This window comes from Azolla caroliniana, unplaced genomic scaffold (genome assembly GCF_043228905.1).
Source record: "Azolla caroliniana isolate FFs.n. ecotype wild unplaced genomic scaffold, voAzoCaro1.0.p SCAF_6, whole genome shotgun sequence".
NCBI classification, from domain to species: domain Eukaryota; kingdom Viridiplantae; phylum Streptophyta; class Polypodiopsida; order Salviniales; family Salviniaceae; genus Azolla; species Azolla caroliniana.
In genome coordinates this window covers 22,217,991-22,232,617 of record NW_028230441.1, presented here as the reverse complement: position 1 = coordinate 22,232,617, position 14,627 = coordinate 22,217,991, and the positions used below count along the sequence as shown (strand labels likewise).

At 38.8% G+C, this 14,627-nt stretch overlaps 1 protein-coding gene across 1 annotated transcript; it reads left to right on the top strand.

Moving 5' to 3' along the window:
- Positions 1–1,244: 1,244 nt before the first annotated feature.
- Positions 1,245–3,740, top strand: LOC147863361 (remorin-like). Its single transcript, XM_087321799.1, has 6 exons — positions 1,245–1,380; positions 1,639–1,814; positions 2,410–2,484; positions 3,051–3,138; positions 3,258–3,339; positions 3,537–3,740. The coding sequence occupies exons 2-6, from the start codon at positions 1,643–1,645 to the stop codon at positions 3,738–3,740; spliced, it is 621 nt and encodes a 206-aa protein (XP_087177925.1). The 5' UTR covers positions 1,245–1,380; positions 1,639–1,642.
- Positions 3,741–14,627: the final 10,887 nt, after the last annotated feature.

The window sequence follows — 14,627 nt, the reverse complement described above, 5'->3', positions numbered from 1 at the left end:
ATATGTACATACAATGAAAGAAATTTATAGCTTTGAGTTTCCTTATGATAGCATCATATTTTGAAGTTTTGCATCTAATCAAGTCTCCCTAAATATTATCACAATGTTAAAAACTTACTAAAATATGTTTCATCAATTAATTACATGGCAAACCCTTTGTACTTTGTGAGGGGTTATAGTGTATAAGCTTGTTTTCGTATTAATTCAATTATAAAATTAAAGAGTGGTTATATGATACAAGTAAATGAACAAGCAACATGGTTATTAGGTTGTCCTTATTTTAGTCACTGGCTTTGGTATTGTCAAGTAAATTAGAACTTATTTTGTAGCTCGATCTTAAGTTGGATAATTGCTAATAATTTGTATCTAGCAACAAATAGTACCATGCGTGTAGACTTTGCTACACTCGCAATGTTTAAAATACATGATTTCAAACATATGATGAGCCGATAAATAGATCTTGGCTCTTTATTGTTGACTTTGGTTGCCACAAATGGCAATAATGATTTCGTTAAGAGAAAAAACATTGGTGTTCATGAAATTTCTATTGAGTCAGATAGAGTCATCATGTCATGTCTTCTTTTATTAAATCAAGATTCACCGTGGTATTAATGAAAAGATGCCCAAAGGCTACAAAGTATCCATACAATCTATTAGAACCCTCCTACCCACATGAATCAACATGTGTAGTAGTGGAGACCCCCTGTCAACATACCACGTCTTCAAAAAGGTAGTCACTACAACAATGATGAAAACTAGCATCAAGATGGATTTACCATTGTGATATATATTGGATATTTTGATGTACACACATTCATTCCCCTATGGTTGCATACATACATGCATGTCGACTAGTAAATGCATTTATTTTTGTTCACTTCATACATACATACATACACACACATGCACGCATAAACCACAAACATATTGTCTAATACATTCATTTATTTCTGTTCACCACCTCATACATTCACAAATACATCAACATCCATAATTACATGTGCAAATCCGTAGTCTTTATCCTCTATGTATGCATGCATATGCACATTCATTCCAATCCATCATAAATACATATTTGTATATGAATGCAATCATTAAATTAGCCATTTATCCATATACATAGAAGAAAAATGCAGTTATGTCACACCCTGTGTGCTGATATATATGATATAAGTGAGGGAGATTGTGTGTGTGTGTGTATTTGTTTCATAAACGTGGGTGTACGTGGGTGTACTAAGGTTAAGGACAAGATGGGTTGGAGCCAACAAAATTTGCATGATCTCTCTATTTTCAAAAAAGAAGAAGACTATTAAGCTTTGTTGTTACATCTCTTTTTCTCTCTTCTTTTTGAGGAGGAACTTAACAGAACCCTACTAGTAGGTAATCTTCTCATTGCTTTACTTTCTTTTGCAAATTTTCTTCATTATTCATTCTCCATTCTTCTTCTTCCCTTTATACACCCTTCATTCTCTCACTCATTACCCATTCATTTACATTAACACAGATGAGTGTGTAGGGAAATTTGCATTGGAATTTTGTGTTCTAAGTCAAAAGTTTTGCATATCGAAATCATTTTGCTTTATTTGATATTTGTTGAATTGTGATTTTGCAAACCCCCCCATCTCCACCAACGATAAGGTTTATGGAGGACGAAAGCTTGACGTTGAACATGAACAACAGTCCAATGAACAATATTGTGGGATCAGATAATCATCATCAGAACCTTCACGAAGAACAACAATCACCAACCAATGAACAACCCACCAATAATGAATCAAAAGCTTTGGTTCTTGTCAACTCGTACAATAGCTATAGTAAGTGGGACTTGATGACTTTATTTCTGTGTAGCTTTGAAGTGTATGATAATGTTTATTATTATCCTTGTCATTGTGAATTTGAGATACCCTATTCATTTGTTTATTTGACTAATCATTGAATAAATCACTTGCAAAGTTATATATCTTGGTCTAACACTATATATTTGTTTACTGCAATGTAACAAAGCTATTTCACCAATATTGTTTATCGTAGTCTATATCTATATAATATGCCACATTCTATTTTATATTGTTTGTTTTTGTAATAATGTTGTTTCCCGGATTCTAGTCCTATACATAGTTTAGACTATCTTATAGACATATATCTTCATCCAAGGCATAATATTTATTGTTTACCGAAGCCCCTCTTCACTCTCTCTCTTTATAAGTCCATATAATATGTCCATGCACATAGCCTTAATTTATGATGTTGAGAGACATCCACATAAAAATGCCAGGTCTATCTCCAATATTCTAATACATGACATCTAATCAAGATTATACATGTGCACTTCTTATTTTATGTATATCCTAAACGTGAAATGATTGTGCCAATGTTATATTTCGAGTAGTTTACTTAACAAAATTTCAGGTCATTTAGACAGTGAGAGGACCGATCTATCCACGACAAGCCTAATTGCAAATACTCCGGGCTCTCTGAACAAAGGTTTGCTCTTTTACATCTTACCTTATGCTCTTTCATCAATGCCTTTGACAAAATGTCACTCTAATTATTTGCCAAGGTTCTTGACATATAACACATAATGGAAATGAATAACACATTATTTGCCAAGGTTCATTAATGCATCCAAAGCTCTCATCACATACACCATGGTTGATGACTAACTTGTACACTCAATATATGTCGACACCTCCAATCCACGAATTGTACGATCTATTTAAAAAAAAATTGAAGTAAAATCCAATGTATCATAAATTTTCAAGATAGAAGACACAAACTATTCTCAAAAATTTCAAAAATTGTTCATTAAGAGAGTGATTATTCTACCTTTAACTCCAACATAAACCATTACATGATCTACCATTTGACATGCTGCATGAAAATTCATCTTATCACAATTTTGTGAAAATAAAGGACATAATTGATATACATATATAGATCTAGAGATAGATACTATCCATTCATTCACCCAACATATTTGTTGATGCATTTACCATTCTAATCATGTTCATGGTATTTGGGACATGACCTAAAATGATGAAGTTTCCCAGAGATATTATCTGCAAAGATGAAGCAAGAAAAGGTGCTCTCACTAATAAAGGCATGGGAAGATAATGTAAAAGCGAAGGCTTCAAATAGGTCAATTTCCTGTATTTAACAAATTCCATCTATTGGAGACATTATAGCAATTTGAAAATATTCGGAAGCAATCTTTTTTATCTAACAAACTGGGACTTTCATTATATTGCAAATTGTAGGTATAGCAAAAAGGTAGCCAAGATATCAGCTTGGGAGAAAGCCAAGAAGTCGAAAATTGAGGCTCATTTACAAGCCATAGAGGCAATTCTATTATTCTCAACCTTTTTTATTTCATCTTGTTGGAAATGTACTCACATATATGCACGAGATTGACACTTCAAATCTTTTGTATTTTTTATTAAATAGTTGATGTGAGCTAACTTAAAATGTGCACGAGAAAAATGTTTTGGCCTTTTATTATGACATCAACATGAAATGACAAGGTTGCGTTGTCACAGGAGAAGCTGGAAAAGAGGAAGGCAACATGCGTAGAATTGGTACGAAATGAGATAGCCGCAATTCACATGAGAGCAGAAGAGGAAAGAGCATTTGCTGAGGCAAACCATGGTGAAGAAATTCTTAAAGCAGAAGAGGTGGCTGCTAAATACCGAGCATCTGGACAATTACCTTCAAGATATAGAATATGTTTTCGTCTTTATTGAGCTTGTGTTCTTTGATTTAGTAGATTTTACATCTAAACATGTTTTTCTTCTTCTCGTTTCCATATGTGGATATTTACGTTGGTTATCACTCATAAATTTTGCGCTCACCCTTATCACAATTCTGAGTACATTCATAATTAGATATAATTGCAAAAAAACCTAGAAAACACATACATAATCCCATCTACAACTTACTAGACAAACACATTAAAAAATTTCTATAGTAGCAAACATGTGAGTGCTTTAGTTGTTGCAATTAATTGATTTTTAATGAAGCAATATTGCTTACTACACACTCATAAGATAACGAATCATCTGTTGACCTAATGGTTATAAGCTAGTTATCCAAGTGAATGTGTGCAAAGTAAAGGTCACTTCCCTTTAAGATAAGAGGCGTGGGTAAAGAAGGGCAAGTCACCGTTTTCTAAATTCTCTCATAGATAACTGGTCAGATTTATCATCACATCTTGGGCTGTTTATTTATCCGAGTCGTGTATGTATTTCAGCAGCTAGGGATAAGTCCCGGCTTTGGAAACCCTTCCGCAAATATAGTCAGCACCTGGCAAACACTATAAATATACCGATCAAAGACAGAGAGTCGGGGATACATGAAATGCATACCTTACAACTTACATGATGCATATGCAAGCGAATATAATATTATGAAATACGTGTTAGTATAACACTTCAGAGCGTTGTCACGAAAACGTGCATGCGTGTGCTAATCAAGTGGGACCACATGGATCTTGGATTAAGGAGGATCCTAAAACTCGAAGGGTGCTCAGACTCTAACAAAGCACAGAGTTGAAGAGAGCCCACAGTAAAAAAGAGATAAGACTCGAGGGGAGTGTAGAGTTGAACAGAGCTCACATTCGAAGGGAGCATAAACTTGAAGAGATCTTAGACTCGAATAGATCTCAAAGTCAAACATAGCCTAGATTCGAAGTTTGATCAAACATGACATTAGGTCATACTTGAACAATGCCCAAAGTCGAAGAGAGCTCAAACTCGAATGGAGCACAGAGTCGAATGGAATACAAACTTGAATAGAGCTTAAATTTGAAGGGAATGCATACTCAAACAAAGCGCATAATTGAAGGGAGTCCGGAGTGGAAGGGAGCCCAAAGTGGAAGTGAAAGAACACTATGTTTGTCATTGTAGTATCTTATGAAATAAGAGGGAGATATCATTGCCTCTTTAAACAAGACTTTGGCCCACTACCCAAGGTAATGGAATATGAGGACCAATGATGCTTGTGGATTTTCTTGTTAGAACTCAAGAGCCAGAGGGAAAAGCTACTGAAGGACAACTTTACAACCACAAAAGCTTATCAACAAAGAACAATCACAACTTTTTTTATCCTCATGACTCTTACTCGTGCTATGAGTCAATCCAAGGCTACTCAAATGGGCTCCCAACCAGGGCATAACAAAGTGTTTACAATAAATTAGGCAATAACAATTTGTCATGCACATAGGTCTTGGCCTCATGGACCTCAATTTCATCACCGTTGACTTTGACAGTAAAAGGCCATTATCTATCGTCATTATAGGCGTTTGCCTCACTTCGGAGATCTCCTCATTCTGGATCTACTTATGTTATAGATATTTCGAAGGAAAAAATTACAATATATTTGACTTGAGAATCGTACATTTCATGTAATAAGATTCTTTTGTCTCTTTTATATGATTTACTTATTTACTTGGTAACATTTATTTATTTTGATTTGTTATTTGCAAAGATGAGATATCACTTAAGATGTAATCTCACACATTGTATTGAGTTCATGTTTAAAGTTCTTTTTTGGGGTTTTTTAAAAAACAAATTTGATTTTTTTTGTTTTTAAAAAAAATTAAAATTTTGAAGTGATGAAAAAACCAGAGTTTCATCACAAGTTGATACAATGTATCGAATTCCATCAGAAATGCCTTTATCCTTCCAGCTATTGCGAGTTAGGGCAACACCCATCGATTTAGATCCAATGATTTGCCTTCCTAGCTTGGTAGTGTACTCGAAAAACCGTTTAAGTTTGTCCGTTCCCGGTTTCTGCCACCACACCTCTAGTGGATCCCAATCCAGATCACATATGGGCTTGTTGTCAACTATCCAAAGCTTACAATCAGATTGCAGCTTCCCTGGGTCCGGGTTTACTTGCCACTTCTTACCTTCCAGCATTGCCACTCGTACTGCCAACCACTGGTCATTGTCTACCAAAGCACTTAGGTTGCCCCACCACCGATACTCATTAGATGGGCACCTGCCTCGGATAATTTGTGCATCGTCCTCACCCACAAACCACCCAAACCAGACCCCCTCTTCTTCATTCAGCCTAGCTAGACCATCAACAGCCTTATCTATCAAATGGGTAATCTTTTCCAACCTGCCAGTAAATCTAGGGCTACCAACCAGTCCCTCCCTTCTTCTCCTTTTGAACTCCTCCCAGTCTCTTACTGAACTAACATTGTACTCTACCATTTTTCCCCATGGCAAGTATTTTTTCTAACCAAGCATCATACCGTCATCACTTCGAATCCTGGGGTTCCAAAATAGAGGTTGACGGAGTTGTTCCTCCATTGTTTTTGACGGAATGTGTTATTAGTAACAAACGTGTTAAATTTTGAACGTATGTTCTTTTAACAATGTGAAACATTACTTTGTGATGTTAATAAGAGTACATTATAATTTAAGTTTCATGCCCATAATCTTAACATTTTAATCTAATGGTCATTCTAGCTACTAAATTTCATTTTGTTCTTTGTTTGATATAATCAATTTATTGTCTATGCATTATAATGTTTTAGTACGCGAGCGCATTACCTTTATAGCCATGTGAGTTAACATTATTTTGGAATGTTATATTTGTTTGGAATTTGTCCCTCATGTGGGAGGAGTTGACTATTAGATTGAGTAAGAGCCGATAGTTGAAGACAAGGAGTAGCCGACTGGTCGAGCTGAGAGTTGACGGTCGAAGACACAAAGAGTCGACATGGAGAGTTGATAGTAAATGATCCAAGTCGAAGACACGACCAACTAGTCAGGCCGATTGGATAGCCGACATAGGAGTCGGCTAGTCAAATCGACTAGTTGACCAGTCAGCTGATTAACTACTATTGTTGTTACTATAATAATAGTAGTAGTAGTAATAAGGACTACATTTGTAAATAGCCCATACTGTGTATAAGTATAAATGCACCTAGGGCAACCATTATGAGTGTGATGTAGAATAGAGTTTCTGTAGAGTGTAGAGAAGAAGTGTGAGATGCGAAAGAGCGTGAGCGGCACCATAGTTGTGTGTGTAACAGTAGACGTCAAGAGCCCTGTGTGGCTGGTACACTCTATATGAGAGTGTTGTAATCTGTTTTATCCTTCTCTTGTACATCCACTATTATAGTGAAGACCTGTTCTCCCGAGGTTTTTCCTTGTTTTAGGGTTTCCACATTAAACTCTGTGTATTCAATGCATTTGTTGTTTTTCCTTCGTTTCTTGTTTGTACTTTTCAGCACATTTTTTCTCATTTGTCTACAGTTCATATCTCAACAATATTAAGATTGTAATCTAAGTTTCATTATCAATTGTAACATTTTAATCTATATTTCACTCACTTATACGATGCTTTCATATTCATTTTATCGTCAACTACAATTTGATTATTGTTGCATTTAAACTTGTGAACGAGATGTGGCTTAAGTTTGGATGTTATATTGACACTGTTGGTACAATCTACATTACTGAGATTATTGCGTACATATGTTTTATCATGGTCTGATTACTGTTAACAATTGGGAAAAATGATGCACATTTTGGATATTGCTTAAACTATTGTTTTAACTTAATATTGTTCCATTTTAGAAAATTTGACTATCACCTGTCATAGCAAACATTATAATCACTAAGTATTACAATGTCCAATACTTAATCAATAAGTATAGATATTACTTCCCCTTCTTCAACACATGTCAACCCTTCGCAATGCTAAAACCTAGAGATCAAAAGCTTATTAGATCAATTGTGCTCCTCTTCAATTTAACCTCATTTTATATTTAGACATTGACACGTGAACCTTTTCAAGAAAGATTCTTAGTTTAATATGACTATTTATACAGTTTAACAAGTGACAAATGTGAAAACCATTGTGATATTGGTGTTTTTTTTTTTCCAAAGAAGAATATACTCCATTAGTTAAAAGGCCTACAATACATAGCTTTAGACATTACCTACTTCCATATGGGCTACATCACTTATTTATCTTACACTAAATAGCCCACATGTTTGTTCTCCATGTTTGTCGTGTCATTCACGCCCCTCTATCATCTAATGGGAGGGGGGAACATCCATCTCGGTACTACGTACTGCCATCGTATATCCACTCCAATTTCTGTAGCCATCTGTGATGTTTTACATTTCATTAATTGGAAATCATCAACTTAATGAATGTTCAGAAAATTACATGTTTTAGAGTTTTACCAATGTGTTAAATCTTAATAAGTCATTTATGATGTTGTTGGATTTAATTATATTTCGTATTTCATATCATCAACTTTAGAAATATACGTTTTAACTTAATGTTTCAATTTCTTGAACTTACTAAATATTATTAAATTAGCAAACGTTGTATGGTTGCAAGAACATGTGATACTGGTGTATCAAGTTTTTTGTAAATAGCCTAAAGTTGCACAATTATAAAAGGAATCTAAAAGTGCAATCTGTGATGCTTCCACTTGTGAACGCGAATGTGTTTTAAGGGGTATGTTTGGCAAATAACAAAATATCAAAGAGCAAAAGAGAAATACAAGGGCAGTTTTTGCAAATAACCAAAACTGATGGATGGAGGGGCATCCATGAGAGATGATAAAAACGTAGAGAAACGAAAGGTGTAGTTTTGCAAATAACCAAAACCGGAGGGGGCATTCGAAGAGATGATAAAAAGAAAAAAAAAAACGAAGACAAATTGGAGGGGTAGTTTTGAAAAGAACCAAATCCTGGTGGGGAGGTGCACCAAGAGAGAGGAATAAAATAAAAATAGGAGTGGTTTTGAAAATGACCAAAACAAAGGAGGGGCATCTGGAGAGAGAGAGGGAGAGAGAGGATGAAAAGAAAAGGAAGTCAAATGCAGGGGTAGTATCGGAAATAGCCAAAACAGAGGAGGGGGGCATTTGTAGAGAGAGAGAGAGAGAGAGAGAGAGAGAGAGAGAGAGAGATTTCACCCAAAAGTAATTGTCTCAGATGAATTAGGAAGATTTATTGTGGTAGAGATATGTTATAAAGGGCAAGCTCTTTGATTAGTTGGTGTGTATGCATCAAATGTTTCACAAGAACAAATGTTATGGAGATCTCTAAACTCAGTGCTTGATAATGGTAGACTGGGTTTATTGATGGGAGATTTTAATGTTTGTTGTGAGACAAATCAATTAACATCTATCCACTCTATTATGGATGGACCAAAGGCTCAAGAATGGGGAGATTTTGAGACTGAAGTCATGTTAAGGGATGTATGGAAATGGATCAAGGGAGATGAACCTAGTTATACCTTTCAATCGGCTCAATATAAGTGTCATAACTAGACTCGAACCCATAACCTTTTGTTACACGGGTCGAGACTTTACCATTAGGTTATGAATTGTAATTTGAAGGATATTATTTTCATTTAGGTTTTATTGGGAAATTGATGTATATTCCAGATTTCTCTGGAACATTCTAGAAACTTCAGGAGTATTCCTGAAGACACTATAAAAGGAGGCGCAAGGCATTAGTTCGAACCAAATCGGTTCAACGCCAGTCTTAAGCCTTCTAACTACTGTTGTATATCTTCCTTCATATAATACATATATCTTTCGCATCATCATTCTCTCTCTCTCTCTCTCTCTCTCTCTCTCTCTCTCTCACTCACTCATTCCTTCTCTCAAAAGTTCGACACCTCTCATAGTACTAATCCTTCTCTGTCTTAGTACTATTCCCCAACAATAGTACTAATCCTTCTTTTAGTACTAATTCCTTCTCTGCCTTAATAGAGTTCCTGACAGTTTGAACCGATTTTCGGGTGCCTGTCTGGTCTTTTCTCTCCCTCTTCCTTCTGTCTCCCTCCTTTCCTACTAGTCTCTTATTTCCCTTTTCCTTCATCCCATGGCCACCGTTAGCGCTGAAGAGTATCAATCCGTTTTCTCGGAATTTCAATGCTTGAAAGAGAAGTTTCATGCTTTGGAACAAGAAAATCAACGCTTGTTGGGGGATCTTCAGCAAATTTCCTTAGAAAAGCAGCAAACGCAACAACAGCATGGGGAACTTGCGTTACGCGTGCAACAACTCGAAGCAACCATCGTAGCAATGCAACAACAAGGGCACGGAGCACAAGGAATTCATAAAGAACCCAAGATTGGCCTTCCCACGAAGTTCGATGGAACGCGATCGCAGTTTAGAGGGTTTCTTAACCAGGTACGGTTAGTTATTCAAATGCATCCGTCCCGATATCCCACCAATGCATCACGAGTGGGTTTAGTAGGCACGTTGTTAAATGGCTCAGCATTAGCATGGTTCGCTCCGCTACTAGAAAAGGAATCTCCAGTACTAAATAATTTTGAAGAATTCATAAGTGAGTTTAAAGCATGTTTTGGAGATACTGACAGCATAAGGACTGCAATCAACAAAATCCGGCGATTACGCCAAGGTGACCGTCCAGCCTCCGCATATGCTGCAGATTTCCGCCTACTCGCCGCCGATATCCCCTGGGATGATCAAGCATTGATGGAGCAGTTCCGCTATGGTCTACGCAACGATGTCAAGGATTTACTCTTGACTTTCCCTGAAGAGCCAAAATCATTAACAGAAGCAATCAGTCGAGCGGTAAGATGTGACAACCGCCTCTTCGAGCGACGTTCAGAACGATAATTTCAGATGCCGAGGGCAAGATCCGAGCCTACCTATGCCTCAGTGGTAGCAAAACCTTTTCAAAGGGAGTCACATAATGCGCCTCCAGTAAGTACTCCAACTCCAATGGAAATTGACACTACACGTCGTCGTGGGCCGCTATCGGAGGAGGAAAAGCAACGACGCCGAACAAACCGATTATGCCTTTATTGCGGTGGACCAGGGCATATCGCGATAAACTGTCCCCATAGACCAAGAAGGCAGGTAAACCAAGTCGTTGTTAGTTCTGACTATACTAAACCCGAGTCTATTTCAGTAGGAATCTCTGATAGTCCTCATAGTCATAATAGTCCTAATAGTACTAATAGTCCGAATCTCGCAAACAAATTTGATGTCCTTAGCCAATTAGAAGAAGAGTTAAACGACTAAGTCCAGCCAAAATAGGAGCCGTTTGGTTGGACAGCCCTAGATCTGTGCAGCCCATTAGTGGTTCCATTCCCTCTAAGCAAGTTAGTGATGTGTTCGTAGCCCAAGTAGCAGTTAGTACTAAAAGTACCCCTCCAGTACATACCTTAGCCCTTCTAGATTCCGGAGCTAATTCTTGCTTCATGGATAGGAATTTTGCCCGAGCTCATCAGATATCTCTCAGAAAGCTCCCATGTCCAGCCTCAGTAGTAGTCATTGATGGTCGTCCCATTGCTTCTGGTAATATCATAGAAGAGTCGGAACCCGTTAATATTGTCCTAGATAACTTAACATGTGTAGTATCATTTAATATTATTAGTATTCCAGAACATCCCATAGTTTTAGGATTACCATGGTTCGAGTTACATAACCCAGACATAGATTGGAGGACAAGGGAAATCCGGTTGCGACAAACCCAAGGATCTACCCAGAAGGTTGCAACCATTTCGCTACATCAGTTGCGTGAGGAAGAGCGCAAGGAGGAAATGTTTCTCTTCGCAATATCAGTACAACCCTCCAGCACCACCAAAGAGGAGTCCACCGTTCAACTTCCCGAGAAGTATCGTCAGTATGCTGATGTGTTCGATAAAGTACAAGCCAACACACTTCCTCATCATCGGCCGTACGATTGCGCCATCGACTTACAACCGGGAAAAGAGCCGCCATGGGGGCCGATCTACAATTTGTCACCAACCGAGCTAGAAGTCCTCCGAGCCTATATAGAGGAGAATTTGGAGAACGGTTTCATTCGGCATTCGAAATCTCCAGCCGGTGCACCCATTTTCTTCGTCAAGAAAAAAGATGGCTCGCTTCGACTCGTTGTAGATTACCGTGGCTTGAATAAGGTCACAGTAAGAAATAGGTATGCTCTTCCCCTTATCTCAAGTCTTTTAGAACGGATCAACGGTGCCAGGTTCTTCACGAAGATCGACTTACGAGGAGCCTATAACCTCGTACGGATCCGACCAGGAGATGAATGGAAGACCGCGTTTCGCACCAGATATGGGCACTTCGAGTATACGGTCATGCCGTTCGGACTCACTAATGCGCCGGCAGTCTTCCAGCACATGGCGAATGATATATTTCGAGATCTCTTGGATGATTTTTTGATCATCTATTTGGATGATCTACTGGTTTATTCAAAGACCCAAGAAGAACATGATTCTCATGTACTATTAGTACTAAAACGACTTCGAGAACATGGTCTGTATGCAAAGTTAGAGAAATGTAGTTTCGGGTGCAACCAAGTGGAATTTCTCGGCTATGTCATCTCCTCAGAAGGCATATCTATGGACCCAGCCAAGGTGAAAACGGTGATAGAATGGCACACTCCGCGTTCGGTGCGGGATGTGCAATGCTTCCTAGGCTTTGCAAATTTTTACCGGAAGTTCATACAAAATTACTCAAAAATTGTGCTGCCTCTCACACAGCTCACCAGGAAGGGACAATCATTCATTTGGTCTAAAGAGACGGACATGGCTTTCGAGAGTCTTAAGAAGGCGTTTACATCAGCTCCAATTTTAGGTCATGTGGATCCGGAAAAACCATTCATTATCGAAGCTGACGCATCGGATTTCGCATTGGGGAGCATTCTGTCACAACAGGGTAACGACGAGAAGCTACATCCTGTGGCTTTCCACTCCCGTAAGTTTGACGCCGCCGAAATCAACTACGAAATTCATGATAAAGAGCTATTAGCAATAGTTGATTCTTTTATGCAATGGAGGCATTTCCTGGAGGGATCTCCTCATCAGGTCACTGTATTCAGTGACCACAAGAACCTTGCCTACTTTCAAGATGCTCGTGTACTGAATCGACGTCAAGCTCGGTGGGCCCACTTCCTCACACGCTTCGACTTCAAAATTACATATCGTCCGGGGAAGCACCAAGGGAAGGCAGATGCATTATCACGGCGTTCGTATCTAACACCACGTCCCGGTGAGCCAGCTTTCGATAACCAGAAGCAAGTAATCTTGGGTCCAGCACGACTGCAAGCAGCACAAGTCTTTGACATGCCCGTGGATTCCGACATTACCAATACTATACGTGAGGACTTGAAGACTGACGCTTTCGCCCAAGCTATACTAGCACAAATTGACCCCTCTCGAGCGTCATGTTCACAATCACAATCACCAGGTACGGATTATCGGCAATTCAAATACTGTGATGGATTACTCTTCTTTAAAGAACTTTTGTATGTTCCTAATGGTTCTTGCCGCCTTCGAGTAGTACAAAATTGCCATGACACATATACAGCAGGACATTTTGGTAGTACTAAAACATTAGATTTAGTACAACGATCATTCTGGTGGCCCCGTATGCGACAATTTGTCGAAGATTTTGTTCGGACTTGCGATACATGCTGCAGAGCGAAAATGCCAAGACATCATCCATATGGTTTATTAGAACCATTACCAATTCCAAGCCAGCCATGGCAATCCATTGCTCTTGACTTCATTACAGATCTTCCAGTCTCTAAGGGATTCAGTGCGATTCTCACAGTGGTGGATCGATATACGAAGATGGCTCATTTCTTACCATGTACTAAAGAAATATCTAGTGAAGACACCGCCGAAATTGTCATGCGGGAAGTATGTCGGCATCATGGACTCCCTGATAATATCATCAGCGATCGTGGACCCCAGTTTGTGTCAAAATTCTGGAAGCACCTTTTTAAAATGCTGAAGGTCACTTGTAACCTCTCCTCCGGCTACCACCCACAAACCGACGGTCAAGCCGAACGAACAAATCAAACACTGGAGCAGTATCTGCGGTGCTTTCTCAACTATCATCAGAATGACTGGGCAGATATTCTTCAGTTCGCCGAATTTGCCTATAATAACACTATCCATGCATCGACTAAAGTCACGCCATTCTACGCTTATACGGGATATCATCCCCGGTGGTGTGTCCTTGAAACCCCAGAAGTGTCCACAAATCCTTGCGCGGAGGATCGTTTGGAGCGGTTACGCAAGATACAAGCGGATTTATCTACTCAACTCCAGCAAGCTCAACAATCACACAAGGACTACGCAGATCGTCATCGACTTCCATCCAGTTTTAACATTGGAGATCGGGTGTGGCTGCTACGACGACACATCAAGACTACTCGCCCATGTGAGAAGTTGGATTATCGGCGATTAGGTCCTTTCCGTATTATCGGGAAGATTAATGATGTCGCTTTTCGTCTCGAGCTACCTCCGCAACTTCGGATACATCCGGTGTTTCATAGTTCTCTCCTCGAACCCTATCACGAGAGCACTATCCCAGGACGTACTATACAACCACCACCTCCTATCGAGCTCGAAGATGGACCTGAGTATGAGGTCGCTGCCATCCTCGATTCCAAGATTGTTCGCAACAAGCTCTACTATCTAGTCGATTGGCTAGGATATAGTCCCAGCGAGCGTACTTGGGAACCGATCGAGAATGTGACCAATGCTCGTGCTCTTCTAGAAGACTTCCATCGACGATATCCCGAGAAACCGGGTCCTCAATCCAAAACGACTCGTGGAACTCGTCGTTTTAAAGGGGGGATAGTGTCATAACTAGACTCGAACC